The sequence below is a fragment of the Ammospiza nelsoni genome, chromosome Z (assembly GCF_027579445.1).
Source record: "Ammospiza nelsoni isolate bAmmNel1 chromosome Z, bAmmNel1.pri, whole genome shotgun sequence".
NCBI classification, from domain to species: domain Eukaryota; kingdom Metazoa; phylum Chordata; class Aves; order Passeriformes; family Passerellidae; genus Ammospiza; species Ammospiza nelsoni.
This window is the reverse complement of record NC_080669.1, coordinates 64182945-64198537: the sequence shown is the minus strand read 5'-3', so window position 1 is coordinate 64198537 and position 15593 is coordinate 64182945. Positions and strand designations below refer to the sequence as shown.

General features: G+C 33.8%; 1 protein-coding gene across 14 annotated transcripts in view; it reads left to right on the top strand.

The window, feature by feature from the left end:
- The window catches only part of PPIP5K2 (diphosphoinositol pentakisphosphate kinase 2), a 47847-nt gene that overhangs the window by 18474 nt on the left and 13780 nt on the right, over window positions 1-15593 (top strand). For all 14 annotated transcript variants that reach the window (XR_009420392.1, XM_059491737.1, XM_059491741.1 and 11 more), the window contains exons 9-24: window positions 637-758; window positions 2129-2230; window positions 2785-2871; window positions 3816-3891; window positions 3976-4085; window positions 5161-5246; window positions 5871-5996; window positions 6111-6232; window positions 7672-7854; window positions 9732-9873; window positions 10418-10641; window positions 12186-12313; window positions 12500-12614; window positions 13864-13971; window positions 14054-14170; window positions 14723-14896. Coding sequence is in view for 13 of the 14 variants with exons in the window: in XM_059491737.1 (XP_059347720.1) it covers window positions 637-758; window positions 2129-2230; window positions 2785-2871; window positions 3816-3891; window positions 3976-4085; window positions 5161-5246; window positions 5871-5996; window positions 6111-6232; window positions 7672-7854; window positions 9732-9873; window positions 10418-10641; window positions 12186-12313; window positions 12500-12614; window positions 13864-13971; window positions 14054-14170; window positions 14723-14896 (2022 nt within the window). In the remaining variant the exon portion in view is untranslated. The remainder of the gene's footprint in view (window positions 1-636; window positions 759-2128; window positions 2231-2784; window positions 2872-3815; window positions 3892-3975; window positions 4086-5160; window positions 5247-5870; window positions 5997-6110; window positions 6233-7671; window positions 7855-9731; window positions 9874-10417; window positions 10642-12185; window positions 12314-12499; window positions 12615-13863; window positions 13972-14053; window positions 14171-14722; window positions 14897-15593) is intronic.

Below are 15593 nucleotides of genomic sequence, written 5' to 3'. Positions count from 1 at the left end.
TAGTTACAAGGATTCTTTTGTTCAAAACATCATTTAGTCTCTTACTCTTTTTTCACCTGTTTTATAAGAAGGCTTTCAGTCTATCTCCTTTACCTGAATGTGACTGTGATGGCATTCTGTAGGGTGTGGACCTCTATCAGTGAAATGGGCTTTGAGATCTTAAAAAGTAATCTGCTGAAAAAGCTTCTAGTATTCTCTACTAATGATGTCAATAGTATGTTAATGTCAAAACTATCTTGTAAAATTTTAACAGAAATGGTTTTTCAATTTTTTTTGTAATTTCTTGCCTGCCATTCTTAAAAACCATATGTAGTGGGAAACCACTGTCAGAAAAGGGGACTTGTGGGCCCATGGTTGCCGTGAGTCTTGAAGTTTGTGCTCTTGTGAACTTGGCCTTCAATACTAATACTACTAGGAATATGCAGGAAGGATAAAATCAAGTTGGAGATAAAAAGTTAAAAACAGGAAGATGTTTGCATTATGTGGGTGAACCTAACATGGAACTCACATAAGGTAGTAAGCATAAAGTGTGACAACATGTTTTGGTCATGTTTTCAGATGAATACCTGGTTAAAATATAAAATTTGTTTAGAATAAGCAATCCTAAATCACTTGAACTTTTATTCTTTAAAACAGCAAACAGTTTGTGGCTTTGATTTGCTACGTGCTAATGGACAGTCCTATGTTTGTGATGTGAATGGCTTCAGTTTTGTGAAAAACTCCATGAAATACTATGATGATTGTGCTAAAATACTGGGGTAAGAGTTTCCTGATTTATTTCAGATTTGCTTATTAACCTCCTTGCATATTATTGTAGTTTATATACTGGCAAATTTCTTCTTATTGTTGTTTAATTATTACTATTAATTATTTTTATTACTTATTAATATTATTTCTTATTACTATTAATTATGAATTATTTATTTAAAATTAAATATCACATTAAAAGTCATTAACTTAAACAATTAAAAAATCCTTAAAAAGAACCCTAAGTCAATAAAAAATACTAACGAAATTCCTTATTCCTAAAATTATTCCAAACATCTGAGTTTTTAAAAGTGCTTACAGCTAACTGAATAAGTATTTTGAAATCAAGATTAAGTTCTTAAAGGTAGCTGAGATCTTTTCAAGTAGTGAAGTGCTGCTGGATGGTTGTGACTGCTGCGGTTAAATGTGTCCAAATTGCTGTACATTGTCCTTAATCTGAAGCTGGTGTATACTTTTATGTTTGTGGATTTCATACTTGTAAAACCAAACTGAAAAAGAATCATGGCGTCTTCTATCGTACCATCTTGTCTCTGCCACTGGAGGCAAAAAAAAGTATAATGAGGGATCATATAGAATTGGGTATAGAACTCTATGCCAAGGAAATGTTGTCTTCAAAGTAAGCTAAGCACCTTGTGACTGGCTTTTCAGTAAGATTGCACTGATGAGATACGGCATAAATTTTGCATGATCTAATGGTCTGGGATTTTTTTATGTTAAGGAATTTGCAAGTTTTTTCAAGGTTTTTAGCAATTGTATTTTGGCTTATTCTACTTTAAGATGGACCTTTTTTCCCGTCTGTGTTACTGGTTCTTACGTAGCTATTAGTCTGAAGTTCAGTGTAGTTTGATAAAACCTTTGTGCAACAGAACATTATATGTACCATCCTTCTTGAGGTGGAGACTGCATTGTTATTTTATAGTTATAATGAGAGACTATACCTATTTTTCCAGTTTTATCACAGAAACTACTGGTAGAAAATAGCAGTTAATAGTGGTTTGGTGATTATTAGGCACTTTTAGTTAGGCAGCAAAGCCAATTGTCAGCATATATAAATGGACAAGAGTAATTCCTATACAAGGAACTCTTTTAAGAACTGGACCTGAAAAGCTGAAGTTTTTTACAAATACAGGGCCAGTAGTCTAACGCTCCTGTAGCAGTTGTAATAGCTCTAAATTATTAAGTGGTCTTTATTATGCAATTAAAAGAAAAATATGTACATTTATACATTCATGGCTGCTAGTATTCTAAAACTACATTAATAAAAATGCATATATGTAATCTGTTTGGAGTTTGCATGCATTGTATAAGCTGTGCTTTAAACTTACTTGATTTGGTTTTTTATTTTTAACTCCTATTTTAGAAACATCATAATGAGAGAACTTGCTCCCCAATTTCAAATACCATGGTCAATTCCTTTGGAAGCTGAAGACATTCCTATTGTGCCAACCACCTCTGGAACAATGTAAGAAAATAGTAGCTACGCCTAAATTGTGCAAACTCCCTATGTAACTTTTGTGTGAATCTTTTTTTCTCTTTGCAAGGTGTGCCCACATTGGTCTGTGAATACTTGTTTTGTGTGCTGAAAACAAGGAAGGAATCACAATTGCTATATCAGCAGTCAGAGTTTCTCACCCTTAGTCAAGCTGAGTATAGAACAGCAGATTTTATAGTTTAGTGTCTGTTATACATAGCTTCCACTGCTAATCATTGTTCCAACACCGACTTAATATGTGCTTCTAATAAACATGCTCTCTCATTTAATGATCCTCAAAATTTTTGTTTTAAAAACTACTTCAAATAGATATTCTATAGTTACTAAAGTCTTAAAATCAGTTTTTATATTTTATACCTTACATCATTTTCAGTTAACCTTATGTTTTTGCATATACTTCCATCACTTCTGTAGTTAATGTCAAATGACTACAACTTTGTCAATTGTCTTGATTGTAGTTGGTTTAATATTAAATAAAAGACCCTTGTGTACAGACTTGTGAAATACAACCCTTGAAATTTCAGGATGGAGCTTAGATGTGTTATAGCTGTAATACGCCATGGGGATCGAACACCAAAGCAAAAAATGAAAATGGAAGTAAAACATCAGAGGTAAATAGAATCCTCGTAAAAGTTATTTCCCATATTTTAGAGTATAGGATTTTGGGGCTAAGCAAGCAGTGAATTAACCAGGAATTGCACAATTGCAAGTTGCTTTTTGTTTTTGTTATCCTCTAAATCTAACAGTTTTAGATGCTACAGATAATTGCAGGTGTGCACCTCTCTTTCTGACAGGACTGTCAACTTACTTGTGCAGATTTCCTTCAACACATGCTGTGCCTTGTTTGTGTCCTGTTTGATTTTATGGAAAATGCATTTCTATCTATAGATGTCTTTATTAAAAATAATGCAGCAGAGAATATTTCTGGTTCTCCATTAGACCATGGTTTCTGCCTTCTGCTATTATCATAACTATTCTTGTATGCAATGTCATATTACTTTTTCTAGTAATTTTTGGCAAAATTTAATGACTCTAAATTTCTGGTAGATACCATCTTTATGTGGCATTCATAAGACAACTTACATAATTGACCTGGAACTAAGTGGAGTTTCAGTAAAAAAGGAATTACTTATTTTGGGACTAGATTCTTGCATTCAGAACATGCTGAAGAAGAGTAGGAATGCTCATTTGCTGGTTTTGGTCCCTACTTCTGTTCAGGATCATTCTTGAAGGGTAGGAATTGATATAGTTGCATATTCAAATAATATATCATTCAAATATAAAGAATATATTTTTTTTATTTTTTTTTTAATACTTAGCAAGTCACTGAGAGACTAAGTCACTTTCAGTGCTCTTGTTTCCCTAATGCATTGAAAACTTTCTGGGGAGATGGGATTTGAATAAAACTTGGTTAGATCTCTGTACTGTAGGTTTTAACCTAACTTTCAAATACTGTAAAGGTAATAATTTTAGATCACTTTAAGAGCCTCTTGTTCAAGTAGTAGTAATTTAATTTATTAATGGAATTTTTAAGTTATTTTTCTTTATCTTAAAGATTTTTTGATCTCTTTGAAAAATGTGATGGATATAAATCTGGAAAACTGAAACTGAAAAAACCGAAACAGTTGCAGGCAAGTTTCTTTATTTTTTTTACTGTAATATTTTGTAAGTAGAAATCTGTTTATTTAATTAAATCTCATGTTTCCTTCCTTTAGGAAGTACTTGATATAGCAAGGCAGCTCCTTGTAGAACTTGGGCAAAACAATGATTCTGAAATTGAAGAAAGTAAAGCAAAACTTGAACAGCTAAAGACTGTGTTAGAAATGTAAGTATCTCATTTTCAGGCTTCATAGCAATGAAGTTATATCTGCTGTTTTGACTTGTTCTACCAGTTACTGTGTAGATTGCAGTGTTATCAAATACATAATAATATAATAATTAAAGCACAGTGTTTTTGAAGAGAAGGGATGTCATGTTTTTCAAACATGTTTTTTCATCACTCTGGTTTTTTTCTTCTTGACTTTTTCATTTACCTTATTGCTTATCTAGCATCTCAGTATACATTCAAAAAGAGAAGTTTACTTTTGTTGGTGTCAAATTTTGTCTTGCATTTTTTTAACTGAAAATACTTGTAAGCAGGGTCTGCTTCTCGTAAGTGTGACATAATGACATCTGATAAAGCCAGTAAGAACTATCACCATGCTTACTTGTCTATTTACAGCAAACTCTGAGGATTGAAGATAAATAAGTCTTTGTATACTAAGCCTGAAATACTTAGTAACAAAAAGCCTTTAAAAACCCAACAAAACAAAGAAAACAACAGAAACAAAAGGCTTCAAGGTTTATTAAAGGCTTCAAGGTTTATTATCTGGCATCTTAGACTGTGAAATGGTAATAGGAATTTTTAATTTAAAAATATCAGGGAACAGACAATAATTATTGAAATTTATAATAATTGTTTTAAATACTGAATTTTGCTTGAGATCTTAACGGGGCTATAAAACCAGTAGCCATCCACACTGTGAGACGAGTTTCTGGATACTGATAGCCACTGTAGTTTTGGATCTGAATAGATAAATTACTTGTGCCATGTCCAATACTGCTTGTTGTTGGCGGGGAGGGGAGGGGGGTTCCAGTTTTATGCTCAGCATTGTAAAAGGTAGAATTAAATAGTATTTTAAGATGTTTCTTTATAGCATAGTTGTTATTTCTGCTCATTCTGTACTTGTTGAATTAATGTTTATTCTAAGGACTGCTTCAATAAATGTTGGTCAAATACACAAATCATTGACCAACAGAGAATTATTATATCCTCTTATAGATTTTATCAGTTTTGGAGTAAGATAATTAAAATGTTTCTCTCCCTCTTCCCCTCTCATTTTTCGCTGTTCCTGCTTAAGGTATGGGCATTTTTCAGGCATAAATCGCAAAGTTCAGTTAACATATCTTCCTCATGGCTGCCCTAAGACTTCCAGTGAAGAGGAAGGTATTGTATTACTTTTGTACATAACCACTTATAATATTATGTGTATATAAATAGTCATGGATTACTGGTATAACATGTCTTGATGTTAAAGAGAGGGAATATTCTGTTTTGAAAGAATGTATAGTTAGCAGATATTCACAGTATTTTAATCTGCTGAATTGTGCACCTTAAACTCTGTAGTAAACTTCTCCTCTAACCCTGCTCTTGTGCAACAGAAGAATAACATGAAAAGAAACTTCAGTGATTCACCAAAATGATTTTTGAGCCAGTATAAGAAAATCTCACTCAACAATTACTATCTTTAAAACATTTACAAATTGTAGGGTGTTTAGCATCCAGTTTGTTTTAATTTTTCTGTCTTGATTTACTTTTGCTTCAGATTCATGATAAATATTTTTCATATATATTCTCTTTATAATTTTATTATTTCAGTTTTCTCTGTTTCGAGTGCCCATTTAGTTCACCAGGTCAATCTGTCCTTAGTGTTAGAATACTATTAAAGATTCATAATGTTGAAGAGGTTCTTTGATGAATCTTCTCATAGACCAAATACTTTTTATTCATTTAGAAAAAAAAATTAATAATATACTTAAGTACTAAGCTTTTCTCCCTGTGTAAAATTAGATAATAGAAGAAATGAGCCATCCCTGCTTCTCGTTCTAAAATGGGGAGGAGAGTTGACCCCTGCAGGCAGGGTTCAAGCAGAGGAGCTTGGAAGAGCTTTCAGGTGTATGTATCCAGGCGGACAAGGTAAAAAGAAAATTATCATAACAATTTTCAAAAAAAATCAATTGAGTGTCGTAAATTACTTTTGAAGATAATCAAGTGCAAGATGAGAGTTTGAGCAAAATGTTTATTTGGTAGGAGATTATGCTGGATTTCCTGGATGTGGATTACTTAGATTACATAGCACTTACCGACATGATCTCAAAATCTATGCTTCTGATGAGGGACGAGTTCAGATGACTGCAGCAGCTTTTGCAAAGGTACAATGTGAAGTGGTATTTTCATTTCTAAAATTCTGATATTCTCAGATTTGTGTTTTCTTTTGAAGTGTGGAAGAGATTTACAGTTTATTAGAAAAAGGTATTTTCGAAAGAGTGTGAAAAAGTTTCAAATAATGTGCCAAACATTTGAAGTTCTTTGAGCAGATGAAGACAGTTTTCAATTAAACAGCTCTGTCTGAGGCACTTTTGTTCTCTTCTCTATAAGATTCTGTGAACAAGCTGCTCTCACAAGTGAACTGTCTGCTCACTTGAAATCCTGGGCTCTAATGCAAATGTTTGTCTTCTTTACTTTTCCATGGATCTGTTGTAACATCAGATTTCAACTACCCAGACTGCCATCTACCTTTACTTTCCTGACACTTATGAGTAACAGGTCCAGGGCAATGCCTGTGCTCAATAGCTCATCAGTGACCTCTGTGAAAGAATTGTCCTAGGTGTTTTCTAGAAATCTTGCTTCCTTGTCCCCTGCAATATTGCCATAGAGCTACCATGGCTGAGAATATTCATGGAAAAAAGGCCTGCAATTAGGTGGCTTTCTCCACTTGTGTTAAGAAGGTTTCATCCATTTCCGCTTTTAAATTGGGGGATCTGTAATAGAGCCCTAGCATGATACTGTGATGTCTGCCTGGCTTCCAAAAGGTCCTGGAGTTACAGGAAAAGTCCATTCATGTGACCTATTCTACAATATCTCTCTAATGTGAATTAAGTTAAAGCTCTACAAGTCTTCAGACTTCCTGTTTCTTCTGTTTGTTTCTATGCTGCATGTGTTTGTACAGAAATATTTCAACCATCTGACCTGCTTTCCCTTGGTCAGCAGGCTTGAAGAGACACCACACCATTTACCTTCTTTATTCCAGAGCCCTTCCATTGCCAGAAAAGTCACAAAAGTTTCCAGCCTTCTTCATTTTGGAATTCTCCATTCACCTCTTGTTCAAGGCCTTTGATTGTCCTGTGACTCACATGGCTTGGGGTTTTGCCTCTGTAGAGTCTCTGTAAGACCCTACCTATCTGCTGTTTATCCTGCCAGATGCTATTTGGTTTGCAAATCCTTCCCATAGCTCCTCTGTGGTAACATAAGTCCTTGAACAAAGCATGTCACCTGCAAGTCAGGCAGCTCTTGTTTCCAGCCTTATGGAGAGGGCACTTGCACTCCCTACAATCCAAGCCCCAGACAGCTGGTGTTGAGGAACATTGTCTGTGGCATGTCACCATCACTGTTGCACCATCTGTATCAATTGTGCAGACTAGCAGTATATAGGGACCCATTTCTCTGTAAGTATAGGCATTGTGCCCTTGTTTATTTAACCTATAGCCAAGTGATACCATCTTGAATTTAAATTTGTTTTGAGCATTCTTTTATAGATACTCATTTTTTCATCTTCATCTATTTGCCTGAATAATGGTATTGTTTGCTTCAGGGACTACTGGCCTTAGAGGGAGAGCTGACTCCTATTCTTGTCCAGATGGTTAAAAGTGCTAATATGAATGGTCTGTTGGACAGTGACAGTGATTCTTTAAGCAGCTGTCAACATCGTGTTAAAGCAAGGCTCCATGAAATTCTCCAGAGAGACAGAGAATTTACTGCTGATGACTATGATAAGGTTAGCATATTATTAGTTTCCCATTAAATAAAATAGCTAACTATGAAAATTCCTGTGCAAAAGTATTAGGCAGTGATTTTATGTATCTGTTTTGCAGAATTATTTGTATGCTTGCAAATAGTTTGAAGTGCAAAGGTAGCTATACTAATTGTGGCTGTAGATATTTCATCCTGCAATTTTGGTAATCAAAATAGCTACAAACTTTGAAGTAGAAGTGAACAGGGATCTTGCTTGTAAACCTTTTTCACTGTTCCATTAAAATATTTTAGTTATTGAAGGAATGACATTACATTGTTTGTGGCTTTTTGTAATCTTTACTTTGACAGTGTGTGGTGTAACACTGCTGCAGTTGTGTCAATCATTGATCCACTGCAAGGTCTTTTTGTTGTAACTTAGAATACTGAGATACTGAAAACCAGTAGAATACTTTCAGTGAAATGAAATATCTCATTAAAATGCTAAATTAGTATGTAGTAATATAGTTTATGTTGACTTAGTGCAGACCATATCATTGTTTCTGGTTTTAAATGTATTGTTTGTTATAGTTAAGAACTTCTTTATCTTTCAATTGCTCGTCTCTATACTCTGTCTCATATAACAACTAAATACATGTCCTCAAATGAGGTTTAAGTTTAAATTGCTATTTTTGAAAAAGTACAGAGAGCAAATTAATTAAGAATAATATACCCTGCATGTATATACCCCGTGGATTCATTTAAAGTATCGTGCAAACCACTCCTAGCAGTGGATTCAACAGTAATTGGAAAATGCAAGGATTTATTAATGTCTGTTATACAGATATAAGGCTTAAAATTGGCTAGAACTAATAGAGTGCCTCTTCAGTCGCTGAGTTACTAACGTTGGGGATTATAAGGCAATAAAAACTTAGGGGTGGTTCATTTATTTGTGGAGTTTTTTTAATTTACTTGTGATTTGGGAAAATTGTATGGGGTTTATTCCTGTGCCTTCCTCCCTATTATGTATAAGTAATCAATTTTTTTATTTACTTCATAATAGGGAGATAGGAACTGCTTAGTGTTAGGTAGAGAACAGAAGTTTTCCACGTCCAAATTACTCTATCCATTTCAGGAAATTGAGGAAAGTTCAAATAAGTGTGTGTTTTGTGTATAAATTACTGTTTCATATCATTGGTCACTTTGAATTCTTCAGACTTTTCTGAAAAAATGAGGCTAAGCCTTACATGTGCATTGATTGTACTGTTTTAGTGACACTCACCTCATTGGTGATGGTTTGTAGCTTTTACCATTTCTATAATTTATTCAGTTCTGAAGAACATCTCATATGTTGTTGCTATATGTGCATTTAAAGGCTTTCTTTTGATGTTTGTGTCCTGCAGAAACAAAAACCTATGACAGGAACAGCCAAACTTTTTTTAAGCTACCAGTTACTATTGTGTATATGGTTCCTATAGAGCAAAAAAATATTTTGTGAGGCGTGTAGCTTAATGACAACATTTCTAACAGAATTTACTTTTGTAAGCTTTTGAATACAGAAGTTACTTGAAGATATGGAAGCTTGCTAAGTATATATGAAGTTTTAAACATCTTTCCAATTTTCCTATGTTGGAATAAAAGAAATGGTTTTACAAATTCTTGTAGTTACTCACATTTACTGTATAGAATTAGTTGCTCTATTAATTTCTTATTACCTTTGAATCTCTAGTAAATGGTACCATGTTTTGGTGAATCATCTTAATGCCTCAGAGGTAATAGATAGTTGATAAATTATTAAAAATGTTCATAGCAACCTGCTTGAGTTCTTTTTCTCCAGTACTTGTTATCTTTGACATGTTTCATCTTATCTCACCAGGTCTTTCAAATCTAGTCTGTTCATTTTGTGTTTATCTCAAATTGCAGCTCACTCCATCTGGAAGCCTCTCACTGATAAAATCAATGCAGGTTATTAAAAATCCTGTAAAGACATGTGACAAGGTCTATTATTTGATACAGAGTTTGACTTCTCAGATCAGGCAGAGAATGGAAGACCCAAAGTCTGCAGGTACTGAAACGTTTTTGTGCTTGTATTTAGTTTCTCATGAAAGAGAATTGTAATGTAACTTCTACACTAAACTCACTTTTAGAAGAACATCAGTCAACCAATGATTAAATATTTTCACTGTCTGATTTCATATGCATAGTTTTGAAATAAAAAGCATGAGGAACATGTGGTTGTATTGCAGGTAAGGGCTCTTTGGTGTTGCGAAATTGCAGTGTTTGCAGAAATTCTTGTCTTAGTTATTTGAAACTCAGCATTCCACAAAAGTAATAGGAAAAATTGATGGTACTAAAGCTAATTTATATAGGTATATCTTATATTTAAGGGCCAGTGGTGCATTTCTGCAGCAATGTGTTTTATTATCATAGTGGAGCTATGTAATTGTGATGCTTTCAGCACTAAAATTGATTTTATGCCCTGCTGTCCCTTTTTCTTAATAGTAACTTATTTTGATCCCTCTGTGATTCAGTTGTTACTACTGTTATTAAAATGTCCTTTCGTTACTTGAATGACCTTAAGTACTTATAAAAGACATATGTCTGTCCAGATATTCAGCTGTACCACAGTGAAACTCTAGAACTGATGCTGCGCAGGTGGGCCAAGCTGGAAAAAGACTTCAAAACAAAAAATGGAAGATATGATATTAGCAAAATTCCTGATATTTATGACTGTATAAAATATGATGTACAACACAATGGATCCTTAAAATTAGAAAACACAATGGAATTATATAGACTTTCAAAGGCTTTAGCTGACATTGTAATTCCTCAGGTAAGCATTTTCAGTTATTAAATAGAAGAAAGTGTAGAATCAATGCATTTTTAAATTTTCATGAAAATGTTTATTTTGCATTTTCTTTTGACATTCCCACATTTTGCAATCATAGAAGCCTTTAACATTATCTCATATTTTTCAGTAGCAATCTGACTGGGAATTTTTGGAAAAATTTGATTCATAATTAATCTGTGTTCAGGGTGAATTTTTCTAGAAACTTAGGGTGTGAACATGCCTCCTTCATTACAGCAGTGTATTAAAATAAAAGGGTTCATTTTCACCATTTATCATAGATTTAACAGTTGCCTTTGTGAATAACTATGTTTTCTTAAATTGCTTTTAATTTCATTTCTCCAACTTATAAAAATTTCATTTTGGGCTCTTTCCAAATGACAATGTTAATCTTAATCTATGCAATTTAACTAATTTCAAACAATTTTAGTTTAAAAAGATCTTTCTGCTTTTTCAAAATTGTAAGATTCCATGATGTGAATGTACACATTAAATTTCATAGACTTTCAGGCCAGAAATAGACATGTTAAACTTACATGCTCTGTAAGCTGTTAAACTTTGTTTAGCTCTAAAATCTTGGAGGTGCCAGGTCATGAAGTTGATTTGTGATAACAGGACAGAACAGACTAAAGCTCTCCCCAAGTGTCCCTGCAGTTACAGAACAGTGTTGTAACAGAGGTGCTTACCCATATTGTATGCAGCATTTGAAGGAAGTTCTTCCTCCCCCATCTCTCAAACTCCTTGACACGAAAGACAAAAACAGTAGTGATGCTTAGAATGCATTGTTTTGTGTGGGTCTATTAAGCTGAAATTTTGAATAGAAAATTAGAGAAGAGCAGGTAAAAATGAGGACACATACTTAAGGAAGAAAAACAAAGAAAACTTTATAGCCTACATAATGCAAAGGAAGAGTGCTTGTGTTACTCTCTAGGGTAACAAGAAGATCCATTCTAACTTTCATGCCATGGGCAGCAGAGAGTATGAAGCTCCTGGAAGAACATACTTTTAAATATTGATGATATTACAATATTTAATATCACCAGTAATTTCTCAGTTGTACATAAATGCCATTTGAATGGAAGTCTTTGGGATGGCTTACTCCAAACTAAGGTAGACATACCAAATACATCTCTTTATTGACTGTTAAAAGAAAGGGGGAAAAAAAAGAAATGAAAAAACACAGTATTTTGGGGGCAGGATAGGAGATGGAGATGGTGACAAGAAGGCAGGATGATTCCATAGGTTATTATGGTTAAGAAGAAGAGCTTTATCATAGCAGAAGGTAAATCCACTTCTTTGGTTTAACTAATGAAGGAAAACTTTTTGTCTATATCAAGTCAAACAGCAAAAAGGTAAGCTACTTGTTAATTGAAGCTACATCACTGGTCATAAGTAGAAAAAATGTTTAAAAAATGGTTTGTAGCCAGAGCAAACTAATAGATGACTAATTTGCTTTAATATAGAAGCTTTGAATTATAAGGCATATTAATCTTTAACTGAATTTTAAAAGTCAATTTGTTTTTACACAGGAATATGGTATTTCTAAAGCTGAGAAACTGGAGATTGCCAAAGGTTACTGCACTCCTTTAGTCAGGAAAATCCGTTCTGACCTTCAGAGAACTCAAGATGATGACACTGTAAATAAGCTTCACCCTCTGTAAGCGAGTTACTTCTTTACATGGTTACATTAATTACCATAAAAATTAGAGCTATTTTGTAGGTTTCAAATTTGAAGAATCTTCTTAGCTCATAGAAATTATAAAATATAATTAATTTTTTTATTAACAGCTATTTTAAAAATAAGGACACATCATAGTCTAATAACATTTTTCTTTTTTTTAAGCTACTCCAGGGGTGTGATGTCCCCAGAACGGCATGTTCGCACCCGGCTGTATTTCACCAGTGAGAGTCACGTCCACTCTCTGTTATCCACCCTTCGTTATGGTGCCTTATGTGATGTAAGTTTCTCTGTTGAAGCCCTGATATATTGAGAGGAACCTGAATATCCCTTTGACTGTATCAATTGAAATTTTAAGTGTCTTTGAAATTCATCATATTTTTTCAAACACTTTTTTTTCTATTACTTATGCAGAAATATAGTGCAAATTGCACATTAATTAGCATGTTAATTTCCATCAAAGTAATGCTGTGTTCCGTTGGCTGTAGGTGTTAGAATCACAAATAGATGTGGAAAGGCCAGATACTTCTTTTTTGTCTTCTGTTGTCACCAATAATTCTTTCAACTTTTATTCTCAAGTTATGATTCAGGGTTCTCTTGAATTTACTTTTGCACTGGCTTACTGTTTTTGTCCATTGACACATTGTCAGAACATCCCTACCTAATTTCAAGACTGCTCATAGAGTACAAAGTTTCTCCTGTACAGTGAATTTTCTTACTTTCCTGTACTGTTACAGAATACTACAAAGGTGGTGCATTATCTCCATCTGATAGTCTTTGACACTGAAAAAGACCAGGTTTCCAGATTCAGAAATTACTTAAACTAAGCTCTTGGAGTAGATATATACAGCACTACATCTGCTTGTAAGATACTTTTTGACTTATACACTGGTTTTTTCAAATTTTCTATTGCTTCTGGTAATGGATGACTAAACTCAGTGATGGCAAAAGCATTTATAAATCTCTGTGACATGCTACAACAGGTGCACTCCAAGTTTAAGTCTGATAAACTCTTATCTTTAAGGTGGGTTACTAAATGGTTTCATTGCTACAGCATGAAAAAGGTGACTGTTCATTTACATTGTTTGGGATGTGACGGTTGCACCTCTTCTATATACTAGAAAGCTTCGTTTACTTTGTTTGGCTGAGATCTCTGTTAGTGTAATATGTAAACATTTTTCACAATATACTAGCTGAAATGAATTTATTGCAGTATTAGCAGTTCTCATCACAAGAATTGAAAACAGTGCCTCTGTCTACATATCATAATTGGCAAAAAAACATGAAAGATACACTGAAATAACATGAAAAGTTTGCTCTTCACTTTTCAGTCTTTGGATTAGCAATTTTACGTCACTCATGGAGGTTCATAATTAGTTTTTTTCATTGTACCTCTGCATTTTCCTTAACTATAATGAGCTTTGCACTTCTGCTATGAAAATCTGTGTAAATGGAGGAAAAGTGAAATCATCAGTCTTTTTAAAGAAAATAGCTGAATTTTACTTGTTGATTTTTTTTTCCTCAATAAGGAATCAAAAGATGAACAATGGAAACGAGCTATGGATTACTTAAATGTGGTCAATGAACTCAATTACATGACACAGATTGTTATCATGCTCTATGAGGATCCAAACAAGGTATTTTAAAATGGTAAATATCTTCAGAAATTAGTAGCGCTGAGCTATTTATTAAAGTATTAAACCTATTATTTTACTTCAGGAACTTTCTTCGGAAGAACGTTTTCATGTAGAGCTCCATTTCAGTCCAGGAGCGAAAGGCTGTGAGGAAGATAAAAATTTACCATCTGGATATGGATACAGACCTGCCTCCAGAGAGGTAATAATTATGCCTTTCTATAAAGCCAAACTTAGGGTTTTTTGGATATGGACATAATAAAATTGTTATGTAAAAAAAACAAGTGTGGGTTTTTCTTTTGGTAGAAAAACATGCAGTAAAAGATAAGTAGTCCCAATATTTTCTATTTTGAATGGGCACTGAGGTGAAGGACACAGACAATTTGAATGTTCTAAAGTTTTGCCAGAATTTTTACTATAAATACAAAATACTCTAAGTGATATCAACATCAGAGTGTCACATGAATAATACTCTGGGAACTGGAAGATATATTTAAGAAAGTAGTTTGGCATGTTTATGAATACATATTGTTGAGGAAGGATTGATATTTTCCAAGATATATGGTCAGGTAAGTGGAGTTATGACTGCATTTTGAGAAAGGAATGTGAGCAAAGCAAAATATGTGATTTACATATTGTATTTTTAAAATCAGCTTGTTTTATCTTTATGTGGAATATTTATTTAAGGGCCACTTCTGTCTACATGTTTGAAGGTGTGCAGAGAAATTAAGAATGAATTATATATTTTCTGTAGAATGAAGGCTCAAAGAAAACATCTCATAGAAATGATAGTGATGAGGAGGTACATGCTCCTAAACGAGATGAAACGGATCGATCAGTAGTGATGTTCAAGCCAATGGTATCAGACCCGATTCACATACACAGAAAGTCACCCCTTCCAAGATCCAGGAAGATTGGTTCTGTTGAAGTAAGTGTTTGTGTTCCAGATAATTTCTCTCAAAGACATTAACTTTTGCTTGCTTTTAAGAAAACAAAACCAAATGTAATTCTGCTTTTGATTATACAGAACCAGCATGATACATCTCACAGAAGGTTTGCCCTTACTCAGTGGGAAATCCTCCATGGCAGTAATTTCTCTGAAGGGATGCTTTTTTTTAATTATTACTATTCTGTGATAAGACTTACTTCCTTTTTTTAAAGCTGTTTTAGAAAAGTTGATATTTGAATATGAAGACTCAGTCTAAACCTACATCTACAAACTAGTATATGTTGCTTTTCTATTCATCCTTACAAGAGAGCTGCTACTGGGAATTGAGCAAACATTCAGGGTGATTGTGCTGAAAGGCAGCAGAGGGATTAGGGTGGATGGGGAGGTGCAGAACATGAGACATCTTCTGCTGTATTTGCTGTCATGTGGAGTGAAAGTGACTCCACTTGTCAAGCTTTTGAAGGTAAGAAAGATAAAGTGGAAGCTTTCTTTTTAAGTGGCTGGCGTTTGTTCATGAATTCTGTCGGTAACATCTTGAACAATCTAGTTTGCTGTGTTGTAAGCCATGACATCTAGGTGTGCTTCACAGATATGGCTTAATGTCACAGAGGTGAAGGGTATGCACAGCTGTATCACTGATACCATTGGGATGGTTGAGTGGAAATTCAGATGGTAC